This window comes from Aphelocoma coerulescens (assembly GCF_041296385.1).
Source record: "Aphelocoma coerulescens isolate FSJ_1873_10779 chromosome Z unlocalized genomic scaffold, UR_Acoe_1.0 ChrZ, whole genome shotgun sequence".
NCBI lineage: Eukaryota > Metazoa > Chordata > Aves > Passeriformes > Corvidae > Aphelocoma > Aphelocoma coerulescens.
The window spans coordinates 17,097,973-17,125,614 of record NW_027184085.1 but is presented as its reverse complement, the minus strand read 5'-3'; the positions used below and the strand labels follow the sequence as shown (position 1 = coordinate 17,125,614).

At 38.1% G+C, this 27,642-nt stretch overlaps 1 protein-coding gene across 3 annotated transcripts in view; it reads right to left on the bottom strand.

Annotated features, from left to right (window-relative positions):
• The window catches only part of IL31RA (interleukin 31 receptor A), a 42,243-nt gene that overhangs the window by 2,966 nt on the left and 11,635 nt on the right, over positions 1 to 27,642 (bottom strand). For 2 of the 3 annotated variants that reach the window (XM_069001600.1, XM_069001599.1), the window contains exons 3-16: positions 21,272 to 21,353; positions 20,110 to 20,403; positions 18,591 to 18,711; positions 16,955 to 17,121; positions 15,687 to 15,838; positions 13,016 to 13,181; positions 12,327 to 12,409; positions 11,568 to 11,784; positions 10,196 to 10,378; positions 7,363 to 7,464; positions 5,798 to 5,944; positions 3,704 to 3,844; positions 2,432 to 2,525; positions 805 to 883 (exon numbers count right to left, since the gene is read on the bottom strand). In XM_069001600.1, the coding sequence (XP_068857701.1) occupies positions 805 to 883; positions 2,432 to 2,525; positions 3,704 to 3,844; positions 5,798 to 5,944; positions 7,363 to 7,464; positions 10,196 to 10,378; positions 11,568 to 11,784; positions 12,327 to 12,409; positions 13,016 to 13,181; positions 15,687 to 15,838; positions 16,955 to 17,121; positions 18,591 to 18,711; positions 20,110 to 20,403; positions 21,272 to 21,323 (1,998 nt within the window). In that variant the 5' untranslated portion in view covers positions 21,324 to 21,353. Of the gene's footprint in view, positions 1 to 804; positions 884 to 2,431; positions 2,526 to 3,703; positions 3,845 to 5,797; positions 5,945 to 7,362; positions 7,465 to 10,195; positions 10,379 to 11,567; positions 11,785 to 12,326; positions 12,410 to 13,015; positions 13,182 to 15,686; positions 15,839 to 16,954; positions 17,122 to 18,590; positions 18,712 to 20,109; positions 20,404 to 21,271; positions 21,354 to 27,072; positions 27,128 to 27,642 lie in introns of those variants that run through there. The other variant, XM_069001598.1, reaches the window with a different exon arrangement.

The window sequence follows — 27,642 nt, the reverse complement described above, 5'->3', positions numbered from 1 at the left end:
GGAGAGTTATAAATGTATAGACAAAGTATCAGTTTATTTTTGATAAGTAAATTATTGCTATTTGAGCTCTGACTCATAATTTCAGACATGCACTAGAAAAGAGTTAACATGCATTTCAGACAGGATGCAGTTACATGTGAATGAGTACTAAAAAAGGCAATGTTATTCTGTCCATTTGCTAAACACTTTCATATTAGGTTTTCTGCGCTCAATGAAATAGCAAGTTTCAATGAAGGTTCAGAATCAGGTTTGGATTGTGTCCATCTTGTCTAATCAGACATTTCTGAGAAAAAAGTTTAAATCCCATTATCCACAGATTACACTTTCTGCATAAACCTGATCAACTCATCTCCATTCAAATAAACATCAAAACTTAAATACAGATTAAATATTCAACAAATAAAAGACAGAAGTGTTAATACAATCATATACCAAATCTTGCTATATATGTTGCAATACATTTTTTGTGGAGAAGGGAGGAGGTATACAGATGTGGAAATCTGATGTAATAGACTCAATAGCCTGTGCAAATTTAATTTACTTTATTAAATGAACCAGGTCCACCAGCCACTTTTTCACTTCAAAACATTATTTGTCAATATCTTATAAGAACTAGATGAATATACTTTATGAAGATGCATCTTCTCTATTGTTTTGGAATACTACAAAGAGCATTTTGTAGCACTTAAAAAGGAGAATAAAATTCAGTATGGGGAGGGTTTAATTCATAAAATGACTCCCAGAAAAAGATTTATTTTATCTCCATTTTACCCCTTCTTTAATGCATAAAATTGTAACTATTACCATAGATGAAGCAAGAGGCCATTCCACTGCAAGGCTCTCTTCAGGATTTGGTATATCAGGCCAGCAAACCTTTTTAAGCCTATAATTGAGAATGGAATTTTAGCCACATTATGAAAGAAATAGATTATTAAAAATAAAACTAACAAATCACCAGAAATTCCAGACACTGCTAAACTATCAAACTTTCACAAAGGAAGTCTTTTCTGTATCAACACAATGCTTTTCAATAAAATTGTTTCCCCATACATGGATTTTTATTACAAAAGATCTCAACAAGATCTTTTGGATTAGAGAGACATTGCAGAAAAACTACTAATTCACAAAAGCAATTTTTTATTATATTATATATTATGTATTATTATATAATATTACCCAATTAAATAGTATATTAAATAAGAGCATGCCAAAATAAGACTGTATACAAACTGTTTTGATCGTGTTTCAGGGTGTTTCTTCAGTGAAAAGCCACCTCAGGTGACCTTTGCTCAAGGAACGTGTCCCTAGCACTACACCACATTAGACCTACACTGAGTTCCTAAATTAACAGCAGTTAATGATGCTCACTCATTGAATCACTTACTGACACTGGGTAGAGACGTAAGGGAATGAAAGCCAGTCCTTAGCTTGACTTTTCACATGGCAATTTGATCTACACAGGAACAAACATTCTACTGCATCTTAAAGTATTATTCAGAATCAAAAAATAGTTTTTACTATTGTAAAAGTTCAGAAAGCTCAACACAGATGAAGATGTAAAAGGGATGGAAATTATTGCTTCAGCTGTACTTATTAGCTGATGCTTCACTTGACAACAATATTGGTTCCAATAGCTTAGAATGCCCCAAAATAGTTCAACTTTTTAACCTTCTCATCAGCCAAAAACCCCAGTCACTTTTCTTGTGGAAAAAAAAGCATATTTTATAACCTTAAAAAAACTCATTGTCATCTTTGGGATATTACTGGATCCCCATGCTCAGAGAAAGCAATTTAAAATCTGTCAGGTGACAACTGTGACAGCAGATGAAAGGATTATGAATCATGAACAGATATGGATCCATATTCAAGGATGAAGCATCCAAATGTTTTCACACAACGTCATTTCTAAGTTTTTTCATTACTCCTTTGCAGCTCACAGGCCGCATCACAAACCAACAAGAGTCATATTATTATGGGTAAGATAAGCAATAGGAGCTATGTGAAATATGTCCAAGTACCATCCTAGTATATTAGAAGTGTCTAGAAAGTTTTGTTTCTTAGCATTCTTAATTTTCAGAAACTGGCTTGAAGTTTGCTCCCCTCACTTAAATGACCATCGAACTGCAAATGGCACATATGCACCACTTTACATAAAACTATGTAGTTGATATGTAAATCTGTTTCTCTTATTTATTTTGTTTTAATTTATTAAACTTCCTAAAATTAATATTTATTTTTGGGCTATGGCACATAAACTGCAGTTAAAGTACAACCTGTACACTTTATTTGTTACTCCAATTGCTTGTTTTCTATTTTGACATTAGTTTTGACATTGACAATAAAAGCATTTATAAAATAATTAAAAATTCCCATTTTACAAGTTAATTTTAAGTGGTTGCATTGAGTTTTAGACAGTAGAAAATGTACTCACGCATGTTTTTTCAAAATGCATGTTATCCAAAGGCCTATCAGACAAAACATGCTTATCCCAACTGGTATAGCAATAAAAAAGACATCTTCTTTATCTTTAGACAAAAACAAACAAAAACCAAAACACCAATTAGTCCACAGGTGTTTGTCATTTCTTCAGGTATTCCCTTAAGACAGTTAATGTTTAACATCCAAGTCACTCAATTAGCACAATTCTAAAGAGTTCTGTCAAAACTAGCCAAAATTACTCAGAATACTGTAGGATATCCATTGTGTATGATGAGTCAAAAGATGAGTATTTTGAATTCAACAAGCCACTGTTACTGAGCCAGAAAATCAATTCACAACGAGACTTTCCAGGATGTTTCAGAGACAGATTTATCGCATTTAAAAATTTCCTTTACTTAATAGAATCACACAGTAATTTAGCTTGGAGGGGATCTCTGTAAATCACTTCATGCAACATTTCAATTCGATCAGGCTGCTTAAGGCCATAACATGTCAACCTTTGAAAGGAGTCTAGGATGAAAACTCTACCACCTCTTGGTCACCTGTTATTTTACACTCACCTAAATCTGCTGGTCAGTGCCACTTCTACCAGTTACAAAAAGATAAATTGCAAATTAAGTGCAGGAGATCGATTTTAAATCCCAAAAAATACAGTTACTCTGACTGAAACACTGTACAAATTTCTGAGCTAGCTTCCATGTACCAGAGTACCAGAAGTATTTAGGAATGTACTGAGAACATTCTTCCAGGAGCTGAAATGAGGACATGTCTGAACTTCCGATCTGCTGCCATTATAATAACCTCCTTGTGAAATCTGGCTAAAACAAATAGTAAGAGACAGGAAAAGGTATTTCCCCACACACTCACTGGCCACAACCTCTGCACTCATTTATTAGGCGCAACACAATGTGTGGTTACTGTAAATCTCTCAGATGGAAAAGTCTACTTTTTAATGAACCATCCCATCCCATAGCTAATAGCATACACACTACTGCTTCCACAACCGATCATAGTACTCCACAGCTTTACTGACAAGAAAATAAAGATTTTTGGGGTTGACTTCTAATTCTGAGCTCTTTTTTTAGTCTGTGAGATGGTCAGTGAAATTAAGTTGAATTCAATGTTGCCAATTCTTCCTTGTTTTGTTCAACACTACTTAAAAAACAAACAGAAGTTAACAAATGCCTAAACAAAAACGTCCTGTAATTCTTATTCCCACACCCATTTTTTGAAATAGCAATAACTAGCCTGGATTATTACTTACCCAATTTCAAAGTCTTGAAGGTTTTTGGCTCTCCAATGGTTCCACCAGCTCTGTTGCTTGCCATGATATTAACAGTATATTCTGTATTAGCCTGTAAGGACTTCAGTCTATATTGCAGAACGTCAGAGTTCACTGTTTCATCTTTTTAGGAGAAGATTTATGTCAGTAAACACACAAAAGAATTGTTTTATCAGGGAGCTGTACACTTATTTAGCAACTTCTACAATAATAGATCACAAACTATTTTAAAGGTAACTTGAAATACAAAGCAATCTCACCAGTCCTTTTACAGAGAAAAACTAAATCATTAAACTATCGATACTACTTAAAAGTTTGAGGCAAAAACCTGAACCATTATATATTTGCTTTTAAAAATACATACAAATATTTTTGCTAGTATTAAAGACAGGTGAATTATGATCTTCTGCAGTTTATCACTGAAAACAGTGCTTTGAGAACTTTATTTGCTCAAAGCAGTTGGCCCAGAAATTAAGAACTTCAAATAGTTTCTGTAGCTTGTGAAATTCAACTATATTTCTACTACATGCAGTTAGACACATATCATCCAAAAGAATGCCATCTATAAGCACTGGGATACCACCCCAACAAAGTCAAAGGAAAGCCAAAAATCAACAGGAATTTCTTTTCCAAGTTTAAAAATGCTTTTATGAACAGAACTCAATGTTTCCAATACATTGAAATTAGTGTAACATGCTTCACCTTTACATTTTTTTAAGCAGGGCATGTATCCTATCATCCTATGTCTACTAACAATACCAAATGGATCTTCATATTTGAAATTACAGCCACTGTAACATTTTCTGGTGCATTAAAGTCAAAGTCAAGTCCTTTCATCAGTCAGTTCTGCCAAGAAACACCCAGGAAATAGTTATGCTGCAATATGCCCCAAGTTAAAATAAACTGACTTTCTCTTAAGTCAAGGGTGGGAAAGTGAAGTTCTAGTGTTAAAAAGCCATCAGCAAAGTCACCTTGGCACACACCCCACGTTCTACTCTTCTCAAGAACACATGACATCATAGAAGCCTCAGAGAACATCAGTACAGCATGTTTTTCCATTTAAATTTAACTCCCTTGCGTTGGTATTTACAACTAATTTTCCAAAGAAAATACTCTGAAGTCCTAAAAAGGACACAGCCTGCTTTACATTACAAGTAATATGGAGAAATATGGGTCTGTAACATGTCTCACGGATGACCCTACACAAAGCAGTCAGCATTAAATTACTCAGAAACCAACATGGTAGGAAAAATTACACTCAGAAGACTAAATCTGATAGAAATAATAAGCTTTCTCTTTCACATTTAAAAATTACCAGGAATACTCTTGCCCTGGGTCCAAATGGATATCCATAAGAAACAAGCATCACAAGATTTTTAAGTTTGCAAACTTTGAAAAGAGATTGTATTAGGTGCCTGATAACAATGATGTCTAAAAAAGGGAGGAAAAAAAACCAACTCTGAAGCACTGAATGATCCAACAGCATTCTTCATAAACTATACAGGAAGAAAAGTTTAGGTCACCCAAACACTTTTCAAGAAAGCTTCTGCTGAGATTTAAACTAAGTAAGTTTTGAACAGATACCATTGCAATGCCAGATTGGACACTATTCATGAGGCAGAGGTTAGGAATATGCTCAAATTTATGCTATCAGCCTCCAGACCAGAAAAGCAATGGCAAGCACAGAAAATCAAACACTTCTGAAGAAACTGATCTAAAAACTATGTCCAAAGAAACTATTTCTTGGCAGCTTCCTGTTTTCTTATATAAAATTATTATATATAAAATTATATATATAAATATAAAATTGACAGTAAAAATATTTTAACAGAAAATTTCCACCATACTTTTCCAGAAGCTGAAGGCAAATCCTTCCAAGGACATGCAGGAAACTTACAAAATTCACTGAACCCTCATGATCTGTGAATTTACATAGAATCTAAGACTCTCCAATATACTTAACTCCTCTACTCCTGTCATGACCTTTGCCATTAACTTCAAAGGTGTGTCAAGATGGAAGAGAGATTGAAAATTTCATAACCCTGTTGAAAGCACTGTTGCTTAATGTATACTTACTCAATTCTTTTCCATCTTCGGGTTTATAGAATATCGTATAGTTAGTGATAAATCCGTTTCTTTTATCCTTTGGAATCTCATTCCACTTTATTGTAACTTCATTTTTCCCCACAATGCCTGTATCAGCCAGAGGTCCTTCTGATGGCTCTACAGAGAAGCATTATAAAATAGGAAAAGTAGTAAAATAGTCAAAGTACCACAATGTTATCTGCCCCTGTTATTTCACATGTACCAGTAACATTAGGGGAAACATAAGCATGAGAAAATACGTAACCTCAGTGCTCTGACATAGTCCTTAACTTTTCTCACCCTCTTTAGTGTGGGAATTCTTCTGATTAAACTTCCCCTCATCTATTCTGGCATTTGCATAGCTCTAGGTGTTACCGTATTCAAATAACCCTGAGATCATTAAAAGGCTCTATTGTTACAACATCAGAGAGAGAGCAAGAGGAAAAGTATCCTTTGTGCACTTATGGGGGGACTCAGGTGCAAGGCCACTGCTGATGCAGGAGGTCTCTAGCTGAGCTGGGATTCAAATGGCATCTCCAGCACTCCCAGCATCCTCAGCCTTGCCCATCACACTAAAGAAAGCCTTTCTACTGATACAATACCACCTCACACATATTGCTCATCACTTTGAAGAGTTCTCTGTGTTTCAGTTTAAAAAAACCACTTCCTTCCCTTTCTCTAAAAACCTTGAGTGTTGTCACAGCTACCTATGAACAGGAAAGCACTCAAAACACAGTTCTAACTGGGCTAGTAATTATTACTCAAATATAAAATACTCCATTGCCTCCCCCCAATAATTAATGCTCTTTAGTGGTGCATTGTAGAATGTGTGCGTGCCCATTTACATAGACCTATTTATGCCCACACACAAGTTAACATTTTCACATGGAATCTAAAAATTACTAGTAAGCTACATTCTTACAAACAGCTGTATAAATCACTGAATTCACATTAAACTTCTACAAAAATAAGAAACTTTACCCCTTCCCCTGCAAAACACTACTTCATCCACAGTTTCTCTCCAATTACAAATGTCATGTCTTCTTATCATTTTTTATGTGCAGGACTGAAAATATTTTATTACGTTATAAAATATAACAACAAAGTATTAAAAAAGTAAGCTTCTCAAACCATACATTTTATTTTATGAGTAGAGTTTATTCATATATTAAGACTGAAAAATGTAGTCAAGCATTAAAATCAAGTATAATTGTATATCTAAATGAGCTGTAACATTGAAGAGATAGCTAGTTTAAAAAACTCTTTCATGTTTGGAGCTATACTCTTTCCAAGTGCTTTGTATACAATATGTAAACTTCACAAAAAAATTAGTGGGTGTAAGCAGCAATGTACCTGTATCACAAGATGAATACTTTCTTATAAACCAATTCTGTGGCTGAACAGAACAGAAATCAGGAACCCTGAAACCCAGGAGTTTTTCCACCATCTTCATCTCTCTTTCAAATAATCATAGTACCAAATCACTCAAAGATAATACATCCTGAGAAACAGACTAAAACACATCTTTCACAACATGATTAATTTAAAATACCTACTTTTTTCTTGAGCATAGAATTGTGTGTAAGATGGAGCTGCTACATTATTTCCATAAAGAGGATACACTGAGATGTTGTAGCATATAAATGGTTTAAAGTTTTCTGCGAAGGAAAGAAAAGAATATTTACATACAATCTCTGTGTGACATTAATACAATGAAAACAGACTAAATCACAAGGGAATTCTAAACATACAGTTACCGACTACTCTTTAGCAAGCACAATATGCAATTATTGACTTGAATGCTCATTACTGCCTTTAACACATTGTGCTAAAAGTAATATTTGTAATAGCACATGATTTCTGACTCATTTTTCACTAGAAATACTTTGAATGGGTAATAATACTCCAGTTTCATACAACTTCTCTACATGAATCCACTTACTTATCTCGAAACAGTCTATGGTTTTGGAGAAAGTCTCTATTTTCAAATAACTGGTATGAAATTACACTTAAAGGTAGTATTTTTGATTTCACATATCTTTATGTTTACTGCTCCACAGGAGACAGCTTTGTCTCATGCATCGAACAGATTAAAAAGCAGTGGGGTCCCAGCTCTTAACACTTAGGACCTGAGGGAATGGCAAGTAGCTGTGTCAGGGGAGATTTAGGCTGGATATCAGGAATATGCTCTTCACCCAGAGGGTGGCTGGGCACTGGAACAGGCTCTCCAGGGAAGCAGTTACAGCACAGAGACTGACAGAGTTCAAGAAGTGTTTGGACAATGCTCTCAGGCACATGGTGTGATTGCTGGGGTGTCCAGTGCAGGCCCAGGAGTTGGACTTCAGTGATCCTTCTGGGCCAGTTATAACTCAGAATATTCCATTATTCTATTTCTACACTGATTTTCCAGTTATGCCAACTGCAGATCTACTTTTAACCAGCCTGACTCAAGGGTACAATTGTCCCAAGTGAGATCTCTCCAGTAGAATTTTATGTTTCAAGACATAGTTCAAGCTTCTGGAAATGACATTTTGAACTCTGAACAACCCAGAAGCCAAGTAATCAACAGGGTTTTTACCCACTATTTACAACAGCTCCCATCGACTCCAAGAGGACATATCTGTAGCTTTACATCCCCTGACATGAAACTGGCTTTCTAGGTCATTCCTCTCAAGTTCTGCAGCTTGCGAATAATGGCGATCAACAGATCCCTGCATTATATCAGCTTTCTGCTGCTCTTTCAGTCCCTTACACCTATTGCAGTGCAGCAAGAGTTACCGTGGCCATCATATACACATTACCCCATCTGGTTTTAGCTAGGTTAATTTTCCTCCCAATGGCTGCTGTGGGCCTGTGTTTTGGATTTGTGCTGAACACAGGGTTGATAGTACAGAGTTATTTTTGCTATTGCTGAGCAGGGCTCACACAGAGCCAAGGCCTCTTCTGCTTCTCTCACTGCCTCGCTGGTGAGTGGCTGGGGGTGCATGGGAGGTTGGGAGGAGACACAGCTGGGACAGGTGACCCAAACTGACCAGAGGGATATTCCAGACCATGTGACATCATGCTCAGCATATAAAATGGGGGAAGAAGAAGGAATGGGGGGACATTTGGAGTGATGGTGTTGGCCTTCCCAAGTCACCGTTACATGTGATGGGGCCCTGCTCTCCTGGAGATGGCTGAACACCTGCCTGCCCATGGGAAGCAGTGAATTAATTCCTTGCTTGTTTTGCTTATGTGGGGGGCTTTTGTTTTCCCTATTACACTGTCTGTACCACAACCCATGAGTTCTCCTGCTTTTACCCTGCTGATTCTCTCCCTGATCTCACTCAGTAAGCGAGCAGCTGCCTAGGCTTGGCTGCTGGCTGGGGTTAAACCACAACCATCCTTGATGGGGAGCCAGGCAGGAGTCGAACCATTGAAATGATGACAGATTTGATTGGTATGTACCAGACTGAACTCATAGCTGTTAGTGCTGTTCAGCTAGTGTTAAGCAGGTTCCTGTGCTTGCTATGGGCTCACTTGCTTGACTGGCTATTAGAGTCTAGTGCTAGTTAGTGGCTGCTTTTTGCTTTTGCTGTTTGCTGTAGTGATGCACTGCTTAACTGATTTGTGCCTGAGAACATTTTGATAACAGCCATGGGGATGTGCCTGGGCTGGCCAGGGCAGTGCTGCTGTTTCTGTGCTCATGTACTGAACAGGCTAGAACTCCAGTGTGAACTTGAGTTGAAGGGACTGTGATGTGTGAACGAGTCCACAATGGAGAATCCACCTGCAGCCTGTGGAGGACTCCACAATGGAGCATGTGGAGGAGAACGTGACCTCACAGGGGAGCCACACTGGAGCAGTTTGTGAATAACTGCAGCCATGCCAGAGAAGTTCAATGAGGACTGTCTCCTGCGGGTGGGAACCCATGCTGGAACAGGGGATGTAAAGATTCCTTTGCCACCTGTAGTGAAGATCATGGTGAAGCAGGCCATCCCCCTGCCGCCCATGGAGGACTATGACGTTCTCTCTCTAAAACACATGAAGGAGCATGACCTTCTCCCATATTCAAATTCTTTTTAGTTCTAGATTTCTCTGCTAAAAGAGTCACATCAGTCACAGGCCTCCCCACTGGGATATGATCAAGCCACGGAACTGCTTTAACACAAAATTGGTAGCCTAATCTTATATGGGAGCAAACACTACCTTGTACATTGCATGAAAATTTGAAAGATTAAAAATGCTATTACATTACCTGCAAAGATTTCAGTAAAACATGTAATAATACTGTTATGTTTAAAATGGTCTGAGGAAAGCTACATGAGTTCATCCTTGTTTGTTCTTTCCAATCTACCTATAAATATATGTACATCTGTACATTGTTACAGCTGTAACTGATAAACATACTTTTGTTACTTTTCCACTTTGTAGAATTCGATACATATTGCCATGATCTACCAAAAGGGTCTGTCTCCGATTCCTCATACCACTCAATCACATATTTGTCTGGTTCTGGTTCAGAGGTTATCCACTGCACAACCACTTCTTCATTTGTTGTAGAGGTTGTTACTGTTTCAATCGCCTGAAAGGCTAAAAATTTAACAGAAAGTATCAGCAACTCTGTCTTCATAAACACTTGAAAAACACATACAGAATTCAAGAACCAGTCTCTCTTTCAGAATCCAAATTTCATAGTGTGTAAAATTTTATAAACCAAGTTACTACCAATTTTGCAGGTAGCTCATAAGCAATTTACTGATTGAGATGACAAAGGTAATAGGAGAACAATAAGGCAAGTCAGCAAGGTCATGAATGACACTGAAGCAGAAGTGAACCATCAGCCTGCAGAATAGAAGTAATGAAAGTCTGAGTGAAAACCCAACCTGGCAAAGCAGAGGCAAAAAAGACCTGACAAAGCAGAGAAAAAAAGAAATGTATTTGGAGGAAAGCATATCACAGCATGGAAAAATCAGAAAAAAATCTATGGTGAGATACAAAAGTGGATAGGGAGGTAGTAAGCAAACTCTAGGACAAAATTACATCAAATCTACGTATCCAGTCTTCTGATGAGAAATGAAATTTGATTGAGCAATTCCAGGGGAACACTAGCACTTACGTCATGAACAAGTGATGTAGAGGAGATACAAGTGTGTCAAATACAGTCTCTCTGCCAGATCATGGCAGGTAGCAGGATGTTGCAATGCAAGGCTCAAAGCAGTACCAGAATTAAACATAAAAGCCAAAGAGCAACTCTTGTACTAGAGCAGACCAGCTTCCTAACCCAGACAGTGGGTGGGATGGGTACTCTGAGAATGCTTATGAAATAAGATTAAACACAAGGCTTCTCTCTCTGCTTGCACTAACACAACTTAGAGACTTCTATTTATCATATCTTTGAATGATGTTGTTAAATACTCTGCAATACTACCCTGTGGTAACCAGGTATTATGAGCTAACAAAGGGAGCATTCCATAAATTTATTTGGGAAGCACAAAGTTACAGAAAAAACTAAACCAACCAAAAAACCCTTCAGAAAGTAATACAATAGAAATGCAATAAGACATCACAAAGTATTCATATCTTAACAATTGTATCTCAAAACAAAACCCCCAACAATAATTGTCTGTAACAGTTACATGATGCATGATGGTAAATATACATAGGTACTTATGACAGAAGCCCTTAGCACAGTTTTGCTTCCACTATATCAGAACTTAAATAGATGTCATGAAAACCACTTTTTCATTAATGAGAAAAATATGACATTGAGAAATCTTACTTTTTTCATCAGTGGATGGAATCCTCAAAATAGCTTCAGGAGACTCTCCAGCAGAGTTACAGGCAGTGACAGATACTATATGTGCCTCTTCATTTAAAAGTAAAGTGATTTTCTTTTCAGTAGAGTTGTTTGCCCTTTTAAGAGCAGTCTTCTTTTCTGGAAAATACTGTATTTTGTAGCGTAGAATTCTCCCAGAAGGCGGAAAGCTTTTTAATGGCTGTTAAAAAAACTATACAGTAGTAAGTGTTTCACAGTGTTATTTGGACAAGCCAAAATATATGCTGTATTAAAGGCCAAATTACAAAACTATCATACTGTATTTAGAAAAGCAAGGTATTTTCTTCAGGCCCATCTTTAGGACAGACAGCCATGGCAATTTCCTTGACAGATTTCAAAAGTCAAATACTGAGATTTGAAATGTAAAAAGCCTTTGGACACTTTACTAGAAGATTAAAGTGAATTTAAACACAGCTTTGGTAAAATGGATTATTTAAATGCAGTTTAAGGACTTTCAATGAGATTTTCCAGTGATCTGAACACAATTAAATGCTCCCTTTTCCACACAGATTACAAAACTCCATTCATTTACCATTCACTAAACAAAAGCCTTTTCAATTCTCATTTAGTTCAGTGAGGGGTTTTTTCTGGTAACAGCAAATACCTCTGGCAGTTATGTGTCCTACAACACTAAAATACTTAAAACACAGTATCAGCTACAGGATACCAATACAATTATCAATTCACAAAAACTGTATATACCTTCCACATAAGATGTACAGATCTATTTTGAGATGAGTGTGAAGGCTCAATTACTCTCCACAAATCCACTTTTCCTGAAGGAGCTATTTAAAAACAAAAACAAATAACTTGCAATTTGTTGCTGTATTAAAAAGACAGTCTAATATGGTGAAAACAATCAAAAGGTTTCAAACATAGAGTCTAAGAGAAACTTACTGAAAGTAAGTTTTCTGTAGTGCTATGCTTTTTTCCCCCTAATCCCTAACTTAGTTAATTTTGTAAGTTTCCCACTGCTCGCTTTTATTTGTTGCCCTAGAGTCTCCTAGAGGAGATTTTCTAGCCTTGTTTTATAACTGACATTTTAATTTCTCTACTTATAATTTATGTCATTGAACATACATACTGCACTACTTTTCTGCTACTATCTTACTTTTCATTGTTAAATCTCCATCTACACTCTTAATTTTCCCTCTCTTCAGTCTGTCTATTCAAGTTTTCTTCCTTAGCCCTATGTTGCCTGAATCACTTTTCAAGTCGCCTCCACTACTTGCTCATCTTTCAGTTTATATTCAAACAAAATACATGTTCTGTTTAAGCAACAGGATTCTAAATTCAATAGATTGATAATATGCTGAAACACAGTTTTTCTCTACTAAATCCTAATGCCTCAAAGTGTAACAGAAGAAAACTATTACAGGTAGGTAGCTTACCTTTTTCTTCTGTGCTTCCTTTTTTTTCTCCACTCCATCCACTCCAAAATACTGACCCATTACTGATACACTGAATGGCAACAGAATAGTCTGTGGAGTCCCACAGACCTGTGAGATTACATGACCCTATTTTCTTTGCAGAATTCAGTGAGACATTGACAAATTCCTGAAAATAGGTACATGAGCAAAAATTATTTGATATAAAATTACATGCAGATATATGACTTATTTTCTTAAAAAACCACAAAAGATGCAGTTTTTGTATATCCCACCTCACTCCTCTGAAACTCAAGATTGCTTGTTTTATACTTCATTTTTCTGTGTAGCACCTTTGTTCTTCCTGTAAAACTCCAGGGTTTGAAAAACTTTATTCCAAACTAGGTCTGTACTGACTGACCTGTGGCTTGAACAGTGCGCAGCTCACATGTGATTCTAGAGCAGCTGTGCACAGGAGCTGCTGGAAGAATGCAGATCCCACTGGTGGGAAGCAACTGGTTATTGTTAAAGCCATTACTACAATAATGTCCCACAAGACCATCCTGGGGGAAGCAGTGATTCAAGAAGTTTGTGAGTCAGCTGGGTACTTGTTTCCTGTCTTTTATATCTTTCCTGAGTTACAGGGCCTTCTAGCTCTTAGCCATCCAACAGTGTGGCTGTGGGCTTTCCCAAAGATTATCAGCATAGGATTAAAATGAAAAGGCAATGAAAAGACAAAAAATTCTGGTACCAAGAGGTAAAAAATAAGATGAAGCCTGTAAGTGGTGAAGGAAAACAGGCATATGAGAAATAAATGATGCGGTATCTTTTTAGAAAAGTAATGACAATGTGAGTCATTTCTTTGTCTTAAAAGGAACCTCACTCACTTCAACACTTAGAATAACAGGGCTAAAACACAGTGAAGACATTCTTGGCTTCCACCAGTTGAAACTTCCAATGAAAAATGCATCAGTCTATAACAATACAAAATGCAGACACCCACTCGTATGAACACCATAATGGGAAGTGCACTGCCTAATGTAACTGGAGATTTTAGTCTGATCTGATCTCAAGAAACTCGCTGTCAAAAAACACCTGCTTCTATGAGAATGAATTCAGGACTCTCCAAACCACTGTAGGTAACAGACTCTACAACAAACCTACAATAAAAGGGCTCCAAAACTATTACCAGCCTATGGCAGAATCTGACACAGAACTGGGGACACCTCATACTAAGTTTTAGTTATTTGCCAAAGGGCAGTTACCAATACTGCATTATAATTAGAAACTTAGTATATGCAAGTACAGAAACAGATCACATGTTTTTCACTCAGTAAAAACAGTTCACACCAAACTATTTAGACTGGTTTGGTCAGGTGACTTTAAAGGCCAACAAGATATCTGTCATTTGCTCAAACGTTTTTTAATTAGGTTTTTTTGGGGGTTGATGTTGGAGTTTTGTTTTGCATATATGTGCTGACAGAGAAACAGCTCCTATGTCTTTACTAATCATGGACAGCTACTGTTTTTTCTGGAATGTCTGTGGGAAAATGCAGGTGTGATCTGAGGAAGCAAATGGACACTGCATTTGATAGCAAAAAACCAGATAGGTGATTTCTAACGCAGGTGCTGAAAAATAGACACAATACACAATAAAGCTATAGTCCTCCAAGAAGGTGAATGTTTTCAACATTTGGAAAGGACCTCATAGCATGTAAGTGTCACAAGGAGACCAGTGCCTTGACTCCAAAGGGATAAACATCTCAAACAGATCTTTTAGACAGATATTAGTTCCATTTCTAATACCACAACTGGACCTGAGCCATCCTGCCCATCCAATCATCTCGAATATTGTATCATGAATCCAAGAACTAGTATGTCATATCTACAATAATGATGCTTGAGAAAGTGAGAAGGATGCTAGCCAGAAACATCTTTAGTGTTAGAAACTTTTTTAAAGCTCTGAAGACTACCTTGATGAATTTTTCTCTCCCAAAATTATACATATAGTGCATAAAACAGTAAGATCAAGGCAGACATCTCAGTTCAATAAATTTAAAAAGACAATCCAATAAACTTGGCCAATTCCTTAATTTGGAAGAAGAAACAGTAAAACTATAAACACAATCCCTTCCCTACTGAGGACCATAGAAATAGATCATCTGAAATATGCAAATACTGGGTTTTTTTACAACCATTCAAGTGTCAAAAAGACAAACTAAGAAAAATAACTTCTCTTACTTTCCATCTTGCAAAATTTGTATTTTCATTCACTTTAAAATAAATGTAACATTATTCCATCTTAATCAGATTTAAATACTGTGATTCTGAGTGAGTGCTGTTTTCAACACCAGAATGCAAGGGAAAAATAAAATATTGTGACTGACTGCCTGTGTAATCCCTTGGTCTAGGGTCATACCTCATCCTTTCACAGAATAATACTGAGAAGCATGGTACGTACCAAAACAGGTACTGACCAAAAGAAAGAGGACAATTAACCCTAGAAAACCAAACAGTGTTCTTAGGATCATGCACCTTAAGATCATGCACCCCTGATAACATTCCACTAAAAAAATAACAAGGTTATAATCACTATTTCAAACAACTTGTTGCCTTTTTTCTACTTAAATTCTTATAATATTAAGAAGTTAGTCAAGAAGAAACTGGCATTCAGAAGAAAAATGATGTAACTTACTGTAAAGTTTGAATACAAGTTTCTGTATTGAACCTGGCAAATTAAATGTTGTGAAGGGAAAATCTTCTCAGGCATTTTCCAGGTTACCGTAAGTAACTGCTTTATACCAGGGATTTTTTTAACTGAAAGTATTTCAGGAGGAGCAAATTTCTCTAGAATGAAGAAACAAAAACATTAAGAGAGCACAACGCTTCTATAAAAGTTCAGAATTTCTCTGTCTGTGTGTGTTCCAAGAAGTTAAATCCTTATCTCAATAACACTCCCTATCAGAGTATTCATGTGATGATTTTTATTTTATAGACATAATTCTACATATGGGAAGTTATCTGTAAGAGATGCATAAATAACTGATTTAATTACATGGGACTTTGAACAACCTGGTCTAGGGGAAGGTGTTCCTGCCCACCCAAGCTTTTCTATGACTCTGTGATTCTGCTCACAAACCTGCCCTCAAATATACGTGCAGATGTCTTTCATTTGTATCAGGACTCAAAAATAGTACCCAGAGACAACAGCAAGGAAAACAAATGAAGCAGAGCTGGGATGCCAAAGGCAAGACTGAACTGCAAATGAGGAAACAATTCAGCTGAAAAAGATCTGAGGGGGTGAGAAGTGTAAAGAAGATGGTGGGAAAAGAATGGACTAGCAATGAGAAAAGACATGTCTGGCATAGAGAATGTGGAGAGTAATGAGGAGTCACGGCAGGTCTGAAAACAGGAATAAAGGATATGACTGATGACAAGTGCTGCAGCAAAAAGCAGTCAGTTTATAAGGGTTATTGATTAACTACACCACCAAAATGAACAGAAGAAAAGCACAGGACAGAGGGAGAAGAGGTACACAAGATACTATTACTGCTCCTGTGTGGAATTATTATTGTACATGAGAACAAGTGCGTTTTTTTAACATTCCTAACCAGAATATAGAAAAGCAGAGTAAATGATGGGCGGCCCTTGAGAAATTATAATATCACTATTCATTTACAGCCAGGTGTTGTATTGATGCTTGGTAGTACTCAGAAATATTAAAGTACAGTCCGAGTACCAATTAGGTTGACAAAAGGTTTTAATATACGGCCTTTAGCTTAAAACAATATTGTTGCAGTTACATGTTTCACAGCATGAAAACAACACCCTGTCATTTTTCACCACCTCGCAGAAAGATCAGGAAACTGCTGAAAATTACTGCTGTAACACCAATCAGTTTGAAGAATTTTACATGGAAAGGTCATAAATAAAATCTTTATCACCTCTTTTTTAATTACCTACCTATTTTTATCAAAGGTATATGAACGCAGTCTGATGAAGAGCTACCCAAAACATTTTTAGCTTCCACCTGAAAACAAAAATCCTTACTATACCGAGTATTTGGATAAAAAAATGAACATGACTCTGTTGTATTCTGGCAGGAGCTGATTGTACCTGGATAATTTATCCTAAAAAAGAGAAAAATAAAAGCAGTTAGAAACGAGAGGATTTTCTTACAATAATTCAAACAAATTGTTAGAGTATTATTTATATACCTTTGAGGTCGCAAGACTTTTTTACCAGTGAACATCTTTAGATGACATGTTTGTGCAAACGAATACTCTTTCCTAATTTCCCTGCTCCCTTGTACCAGTGCTTTTGTAGTCATATGCTAAACTCAACTATGGAGATATCTGGATTAAAACTAATGTTTAGATTTGGCTGGAAACAGTTCTGCAATCCAATTCACTCTGTGGTTAATAAAAAGTTTGTACTTATAGAGGAAGGAATAATACTGAAATATGCTTTCAATGGCTGTTTTAGCTTCTGGCTTCATAAACTCAGCTAAGGTATATATATATAGAATATATATAGAAAAATATAGAAACACCAGAAGTAGGAAGAAAGTCCCACATTAAAAAGGTGGAAGCCTAAAATGTCAAAGCTAAAATGGAGATAAAACTAAAGAGGTTTTCCTACCCTACAACTTAAATAAAAAATACAGTATGCACTAGTACAATATGAAAAAGCGCCCTCCAGAGTCTGAATTCCTTCCCAATATCAAGAATAACTTCAGGCATTTTGGAAATCTCTTCATGAAACAATATTACCTGGAGTCTTGGTTAGGCAGAGAAAGAACACTACTAGAAGCAGCACTATGAAGGACAGGTTGACAAGTGCATCTGGGACAAATATGTGCTATCTGAGATCTGCCTTGGAACAACACTGATTTCACCATTTTCACAGTCACTTATGAAAAAGCAAGCTCCTAACCAATATTTAAAATCTAACAGAAATTGAAAGAACCAAGTATCTGTGCTTCTCTGCTGAAAAGCATGAGACCACAATTTGTATTTGTAAATAGAAATCCCCAAGCAATCCAAAAGGACAGCTCCAAATTCTTTCACTGAAACCTCATGACTCCCACGGTCCCTAGGTTAAATGCCACTGGAGTCAAGCAGAATACTGCAGTAGATCAGTGGCTTAATGAATTTTGACAGGGAATTTTTTAAAGCAGATGAGGAAGCAATCTTTTATACCCATTCAAAATGAGGATAGTTCATTACATAGAAAGTTTCTGGGAAACTCACCCATAAAATGCCTCCATTCTCCATTTGTGCGTAAGGTCACTCAACTTCCAATTTTATTGGTAATGTTACTTCAAGGGAACAAGTGAATATCAGCTTTGATATAAATATTTCTCTACTGAATATTGGGTTGAGAATACTCATTTCCTTTATACAGCATACAAAAAAGATATCAGACTGTACTTTATCAGCAATTACCAACCCTGAATTAACCAACATTTACCGAGAAATGCCAAGACTCCAATCTCCATGATGATTTCAAGTTTTCTTTAAACAGAAGGCAGGATGAGAGAGCAAGAGAGCTGGTTGTCACACCCAGCAACCCAGTTCCCAGCACCTGTTGTACTTACAGTTTTTGGTAAAGAGTATAGTTTGTTGTAAAACTTGTTTCTCTTCCTGCGTTCCAGGTACAAGTAAGGTTATCCTTATAGAAATAAATGCAGGAAATATTTTCTGGCCTGTCTGGACGAACTACAATGACAAAGGTTTAAAAAAAAAAAAAATCCAGTACAAATAAGTAATTTTAACATAACACCTGATTTTGTTGGTCAAAAAGCAGATTATGGCAAACTTTATTCAGTGTCAGTCAGCACTTTATTTTATTATTCTTCACTGCCCTCAGAACTCCTCACCAAACCAAAATGAAAGCCACTCTTTCTTATCCTGAGGAGACAACGAGATTTTCTCCAACTACTTCTCAGAAATACTTTACTAAGTGTGCCTAAAGGCAGTAACTCTTTAACTATCATATATCAAACCACTGCATACACTGTCTTGAACATCTAAGTATACACACACAGAGTCTCCCCCCTGCAACACACCTGTAGTTTAAGGTGAGTCCAGAAAGTAAGAGGAAAACAAAGAAACGGCAAAAGCAACCCCCCAAAAAAGGCATTCTCTGACAGATGAAACTCCTTTTGGTTATCTCCCAGAATATCTAATTGTTCACCCTATGAAAAACCCGAATCTGAGAAACCTGCACAACCTCAAGAGTGCAGAAGACAAGTTCCTGGGAAACAGATCTACGTGACTGAGTGATCTCAAAGAGATCACTAATTCTGGGCTCTCTTTATCTTATAAGCAAAATAGCACAAAGGAAACAATCTTCTGCAATCTCTATGGTCTTCCTCTATAGTCTGAAGTCATCCATAAAAATGTTACACCCTGAAAGACTTTTTTGTTACAGCTCAATTTCATCACTGGTTAGAAGAAGTCGGAGTAGAAAGGAAGAGAACTGTGCCCAGTGAAATAAGCTGGTTGAAAAAGTCCTCTTTTCAAAATAGATATTTTGAGAATTCTATTAGATGGGACAGAAAAATACTTTCTTTTATCAACAAGCTTACAGCACATTAAACTTTGCAGACAAGCAAGACCTTTTGCTGGATTTTTTTCTACAGATGTCTTGCTTTTATTGCTTCTTTATTAGAATGGGACCCCCTGGCATACGTTAGTATAATCGGGACTTAATCTGTTCAATAAATTAAAGAATTCATATATATATTTTAACGTTCTCCATGAGAGAAATTATCATTTCTTCAGAAGAGAGGATTAGAGACGAAATCCTCTCTGGAGAAAGCTGAAGTTGGCTAGCTAGAAAGAAGATATATAACCAATGGGACAGACCCAGTACCTCTGGAACTCAACAGAAAACTTCAGCTGGGCGAAAGTCAGGGTCAGAGAGGTTACAGACCTGTGTCAGTATAAAATGCTGGTAATTTCATGCTTTATTTCAGGAAAAAAAAAAAAATATATGCAATTGAATACGGGTGTTTTAAAATGCCACAACCAAAAGTAGCTGTTTTAAAAGTAAAATTATTACAGTAAATTATTTTAAAGTGTTAAGATTATTTTTTCTGCCTTTCTACTTACAGCCAGATTTAACTTCTGTGTGAACCAAAAGTTGTTCCTTGTCCAAGTTCATTAAACACTTCACATAAGCTGTGTTGTAAGTGAAATTATGGATGGTTACACTAGATACAGTCTCATTCACAATGTTACAGTTTTCTGGAGCAATTAATTCATCATTCAGTTTCCAGATGATGTGGCTTGCATTTCTCTGAGGCAGGTAGCTCTTTCTAAGAACACAGAATAGTTTCAGGGGGGATCCTCTTTCAATTTCAGGAGATGAAGGAAAAATGTCAGCATCTGTGATAGAGTTTTCATCTAGAAACAAAATCAAAGACATCTCATAGACAAATTCTTCTTAAAACACTAGTAGAAAAATGGTAAGTTGTTTTGTTGTCTACAGATAATTTAATTAATTTTTTTCATACAGAATTCAAATAAAATGCCCAGTTACTTATTCAAATCAGATACTGCTGTTTGAAAATTCAGTTCACATTAATTACTGTATTACAATAGGTATTACATTAGTGTAATGTCACAGAAGTAATGACGAAGTTTCCATTCAGATACCTTTTTAATAGCCCTAAATGAAGAAAAGAAAGTCTTGTATTTTAAGCCTGTTTCTATAAAACATTCCTATATGTAAAAGATATGCATGTAATTTATATGCATTTATCATTACTACTTACAATATCCAAAAATACATTAAAACAGTAAGGCTAAAATTTATAACTAAGCTGCAATATATTTTAATACTTCTTAGAATTTATATTCCCAGATAGAGTGCAGATACAAAATACATGTAAAAGAAGAACACATAAGTGGGCTGAATAAATGAATTGAGCACAAAGTTATCAAACAGTGCAAGAATCACCCATTAGAGTCCTGGAAGGAATAAACTGGTTTTGTTAGGGGAGTTTGGTGCTACTTTTCTTGAAGCCAAATTTCATTAATTTAAAATTATTAAATAAATAGATTTCATAAATAAATGTCAACAAGAAGACATCAAAACTACCATAAATTAATTTTTCTATATATGCTGTACATTAAGTCAATCACCTACTAACTTCTACTTTTAAAATATACTTTTCCTGCTTTCAGAACTCCTCAAAATTTCACTTGGAGAATGTTACCTTTTGGAAAAATTTCTTATGGCGAGACAGGTGGTAAAAATCTAGAAGCATACCTGCTACAGAGCTGCAGAGCAGGACAAACATCCAAATCAAACTGTTGAACATTTCCTTCTCAGTAAGTATAGGCAGAAAATGCTGTCATAAAATAAAAATAAAAATAATATACTTCAAGTAAAGATGCCCTTTTAACACCTTGTTAGCATTTGTGTAAGAGTTAATAATGTTATTCAGCTTTTATCTCTTGTATTCAAGTGAAGTATTGCTTTGTCTAAATGTTACTTTCCTGAACAATAGAGAAATTTGATGCAGTTTTCCTAGATAAGTTGCATACATTTCCTATAATCAAGAGAAAGATAAGTGTACCTAAAACTCTGGTAAGGGCAATCCAATCCACACAAGGGTTTTACCTTCCAAGGACCATGTAATTAACTGGCAAGAAATGTATCTCCATTCACTTGACATGCAGCCTGCCTAGTCTTTCCTAAGCAGATTCATCTAGTGAATTCTTTAGAAAGTTAAGGCTGTTGCAGGAGAAGGAATGATCTGCCGATCTTGTGCATCACCACCTAATAAAGAAATTGTTCAGGAAGTGGACAACAGTGCAGGTTGCCTTTCACCCAAAAAAGGATGAATTCATATTGGTTTTATCCTGGCGAAGTGTACCTGGCAACAGACCTGAGTACACTCCGCAAAGACAAAGGAAAGCACTTCTCTTTGGCTTTCTTTTTGAAGAAAAGAACTGAACTACTGTGCAGCCGAAAAACCTTTAACTCTAGGTTAAGAATGAGGAAAGCAAAGCAGCAGACTGATTTCTTCCAAAAGGACAGCTGAATCTAGGATTCCATGAGAAAAAATTACAAAAATCAAACACTGTTCTTGCCTCAAGTGCTGCTGTCAGCTCTTACAGAATTACAGAATGTGTTTTTGGAAGGGACCCCTACACACCATCTGACCCAAACTCCCTGCTTACACAGGGCCTCCTAGAGCCAGCTCCCCAGGACCATGTCCAGACAGCTTTTGAAGATCTCCCTTGACAGAGACTCCACAAACTCTCTGGATAACCTGCTCCAGTACTCATTCACTCTCACACCAAAGAAGTATTTCCTGATGTTCAGAGGGAACCTCCTGTGTTTCAGCTTGTGCCCACTGCCTCTGGTCCTATCACTGGAAAGATTCTGGCTCTACCCTCTTTGCACCCTCCCCTCAGGTACTGATGAGATCTCCTCTGAGCTTTCTCTTCTCCAGGCTGAATAGTTCCAGCTCCCATATGGCAGATGCTCCAGTACATTAATCATCATTGTGGCTAATTCCCTGAACTCTCTCTGGTATGCCCATGTCTCTTTTGACATCAGGAGTCCAGAACTGAACAAAAGACTCCAAGCATGGGCTCAGCAGTGCTGAACAGAGGGGCAGGATCACCTCCCTTGACCTGCTGGTTGCAGTCCTAACACAGCCCAGGAAACCAGCATTCTTTGTCACAGGGGCACATTGCTGGCTCATGTTCTGCCTTCCACCTGGCCAGCTCCCTGTACTGCTGTCTGGGGTTTTACCTCCCCAGACGAAGGATTTGAAAAATTCTAGTTTGACATGCACACCAGAAAGCTTAAATAGCCAAAAATCCCATCCATATCCAGGGGGTACTCCTCATTCTGTATCCATCCTGTACCTTTTTCCCCTCTTCTAGTGCTTCTCTAGTACTCAACCATACAGTAAGTCACTTCCACTTGCCAAAACAGCAGAAAACTAAGAAAAAAAAGTATTTGTACTACATTAAGCAACTTGCTACATGATCAGACAGGCACAGGAGTTGGTGAAATAGAGAACTGGGGAGTGAGACCTCCATGACTTTTCCCAGACGTGAGCTGTTAATTTGGTTCAGTCCTCCTGCCTCCTTTTTCTCCAGAATCAATTAGCAGCTGTTAATTTGACATGCCAGCTGCTAGTTACTACATGCCAGAAACCAAGGTAGTGATTCAGCAGGTTACAGTGCTGCTCAAATCTTATATGCTTGTCAGGACACTGATACATGATACGTGACAAAATAGCTCTTTGGCTGTTTACTGAAGAGGTTGTACATGTAAAAGTGATGAAAGAACATGCCTGAGTGAAAATTTACATATTTAAGTATTTAATTTAAAGATGCCTATAAAAGCTCAATTCTGATGACTAAACAAATATGAACAGAACTGTCTTCTTCAGTTGATTAAAAAATTGATTCATCAAGGCCAGATCTTGTAGGAAGATGCAATCTCAGTAAGGGTCACATTAAATAAATAAAATGTGTGTAACATAGTTGATAATAATGTCTCAATACTTCTGATTAAATTACAGCATTTGGAAGAGCTATGATTTAAAAACTTTAAAGTCAGAGGAAAAAATTACCCAAAGTTAACTTTTTCCCATATTGTATTTAAGACCATTTCTTAATTGCCCTTCTCCCCCATTTCAGGACATGAAACCATTTTCCATTCAGATCCAATTCTAAGATTGTTTTTAACTACACACTTCTGCATACAGTGTAGATGTTACACCAAGAATAAAGAGCATGCCACATCTATAAATGTCAAGACAGCATGTAATAGAGTCACTGAATCACAGAATGTTAAGGGTTGGAAGGTATCTTAAATATCATCTAATTCTAACCTCCCCTTCCATGTTCAGGGACACCTCCTAGTAGACCAGGTTGCTCAAGGCCTTATCCAACCTGGCCTCAAATACTTCCAGGGATGGGGCATCCACAACTTCCTTGAGCAATTTCTTCCAGTGTCTCACCACCCTCACAGTAAAGAATTTCCTGCTAATGTCTAATACAAATTTCCCCTCTTTCAGTATGTGCCCATTCCTCCTTACCCTGCCACTCCAGTTCCTGTCAGACAGTCCCCCTCCAACTTGCCTGTAGGCCCCTTCAGATACTGGAAGGTCTCTGTGAGGTCCCACACAACCTTCTCTTCTCCAGGCTGAACAGCCCCAACTTTCTCAGCCTATCCTCACAGGGAGGGTGCTCCAGTCCTCTTACCATCCTCCTGGCCCTCCTCTGGACTTGCTCTAACAACTCCTTGTCATTATGCTGGGGACCCCAGAGCTGGATGCAGTGCTCCAGGTGGGGTCTCAGCAGAGCACAGGAGCAGAATCACATCCCTTGACCTGCTGGCCACTCTCCTTTGGATGCAGCCCAGGATTCCCTTGGCTTTCTGGGCTGTGAGCACTCACTGCCTGCTCGTGGTGCATTTCTCATCAGCCATCACATCCAAGTCCTTCCCCACAGGGCTGCTCTCCATCACTTTTCTGCCCAGCCTGCGGGTCTGTCTGGGATTGCTCCAAGGCAGGTGAAGGACCTTGCAGTCAGCCTTGCTGAACTCCATGAGGTTTGCTTGGTGCCACCTCTCAGGCCTGTCCAGGTCCCTGTGGATGCCATCCCTTCCCTCCAGTGTGTGTCAACTGCCCCACACAGCTCAGTGTCTTCAGCAAACTTGCTGAGGGTACCCTCAATCCCACTGTCCATGTCACTGACAGAGGTGTGGAACTGTATCAGCCTCAGGACCAACCCCTGAGGGACATCACTCATCCCTGGTCTCTGTAGACAATGAGCTGTTGATCACAACTTTGTATGCGTTGCCATCCAGCCAGTTCTTTATCCAAAGTGGTCCATCCATCAAATCCAGTCTCTCCCATACGGAGACAAGGATGGCAAGTGGGACGGTGTCAAATTCTTTGCATAAATCCAGGTAGACAAGGGGAGTTATGTTGCTGCCTGTTCTGAGCTTGCCCTCCCCAAGACACTTGCCTCTCTGCCAAGTGCTCTGAACCCCTTCGTCCCAAGCACAGGCAAACCCGAATGTAACTCAGACTCTTCAGCAGTGTCTCATTGGCCGCTCACCCCGGGTCCGCCCCCAGTCCGCCCCTTTCCCCTTCTCCCAATAAAAGAGATGACCAAGGGAGGCCCCGCCCTCTCTCGGCTCTGCTACCCTTTCTGCCAACATCTCTTGTCGTCTGTTTGTTTTGAAAGCTTCTAACTGCGGGAAATTGAGCAAGCAGAGAGCTGTATCTCTCCCTCTTTGCTTCTGCTGGTGGTATTTGCTTTGCAGCTGGTACAAGTACCGATTTTAGAGCTACTAAAATGCTGGATTGCCCGTGCTACCTCTCTGGGTTGCTCGAGGCTTTCTGAGGCATTGAAATACAAGCGCTAGCCGGTAAAAAGCTGAAAAGATACCTTCCTCAGAGTTACTCTGCCCTTGTCCACCAAAGCTGTAGCCCCATCATAGAAGACCACCAAATTTGTCAGGCATGGTTTGCCCTTCGTAAAGCTATGTTGGTTGTCCCAATCACCTCTTTGTTTTCTATGTGCCTTAGCATAGTTTCCAGGAGAATCTGCTCCATGATCTTTCTTGGCACAGAGGAGAGACTGACTGGTCTGTAGTTCCTCAGTGCTTCTGCATTCCCCTTTTTTAAATGGGGGTTATAGTTTGCTTTTTTCAGTCATCAGGGACTTTATTTGACTGGTACAATTTTTCAAAAATTATGTATAATGGCTTAGCAGCTTCTTCTGCCACCTCCCTCAGGACCTACAGACGAATCTTATTGGATCCCATGGACTTACAACCATTCAGGTTCCTTAGATGGTCTCAGACCTGATCCTTTCCTACAGTGGGTTTAGGGTCTTCATTCTCCCAACCCTGCATTTGCCTTTCTCAACTTGATTGACATGGCTGGAACACTTGCTGTCAAAGACGGAGGCACAGAGGTTGTTGAGAACCTCAGCCTTCTCTTTCCCCAGGGTATCCATGTCTCCCGTTTGCTTTTGAAGAGGGCCCACATTATCCCTAACCTTTGTCTTCCTTGCAACATAGCCATGGACTCAAGGTGTGCAGTGCCCAGCACAGGGGGACAATCCCTGCCCTGGTCCTGCTGGCCACACTATTGCTGATCCAGGCCAGGATGCCCTTGGCCTTCTTGGCCACCTGGGCACACCCTGGCTCATGCTGAGCTGCTGTCACCAGCACCCCCAGGTCCTTTCCAGCCCCTCTGTCCCAGCCTGTGGCGCTGCCTGGGGTTCTTGTGACCTAAGGGCAAGACCCAGCACTTGGCCTTGTTGAACCTCCCAGCACTGGCCTCAGCCCATGGATCCAGCCAGTCCAGATCTGTCTGCAGAGCCTTCCTGCCCTCCAGCAGATCAACACCTGCCCAACCGCGTTTCATCTGCAAACTGACTGAGGGTGCACTTGAACCCCTTGTGAGGATCAGTAATAAAGATACTGAACAGGACTGGGCCCCATAGTGAACCCAGGAGAACCTCATTAGCAACCAGCTGTCAACTGAATGTGGCACCACTCAGCACCATTCTTCCAGTCATCTTCAAGAACTTTTAACATCTTTGCTGGAATGTGACAGGAAATTCTTTACTACCAAGTCTCACACTCATCTAACAACTATGAAGCAGAAGACAATGACACGTAAACATAATGGAAGAAGCAGTAAATTTGAAGGACACCTAATGGGTTTTCTTAACTCCTTAACCCCTATGACTTAAACACAGACAAGCCCATCCATGGGAAAAATGACAGACACTGTGATGAAAGATCCTGGGCACACTGATTTCACCATCCACAGTCTTTCACTGAGCTACAAATAGTCGATTGAACCTCAGACCAGGATGAACAGGATTTAAAACATTTACCTTTAAATAGAACTTGCTTTAAACAGGTGTTAGGTGCACTTTCTTTTGGAAAATAAACCTATATGTATTTTAAAAACTTAGTCTACTAACTAATAAGCTATTAACTAATAACCTGCTAACACCACTTAAAGGAAATAAAACCAAACAATACATATCTATTGAGAAAACTACTACACTTACAGACATATCTGAAGAAGCCACATGGTGACGCTGTCAAAATGCTGTATCAACTGGTGACCACAGAAACTTGTTCTAAAAACACCATCATGTCAAAAAAAAACCCCCAAAACATCATCACACAAACAACTTGTGAATTTAAAAACTTCAAATCAACTGGAACGGAAAAAGCAGCAAAGTAATTTTTCCTCTTTCAGTCTCTCAATAGAAAATGTAGGCACAAAAAGATGAGATATTTTTGTTCTAAAATTCTGAAGGACATAGTGACCAGGAAAAGTCAGTTCTGCCAATAACTGCTGATAACAGTTATTTTGCTTAGTATACCCTGCAGTTCAGATGCCAAACATTATGTTTTGATAAACCCTTTGTTTTCTTATAAAGCAGAACATTGAATATTCATTCATTATAATATAAAATGCTGTTACATTGGAATTTAAATCAAATTTCTAACTATATGAGCTTGATATTAATAGGGAAAATAGGGAAAAATAGAATATGACTCATTATTTTCCAAACAAGCATAACAAACAAGTCTCTATATAAATCTTAATGTAGAAAATGCTCAGATAGATT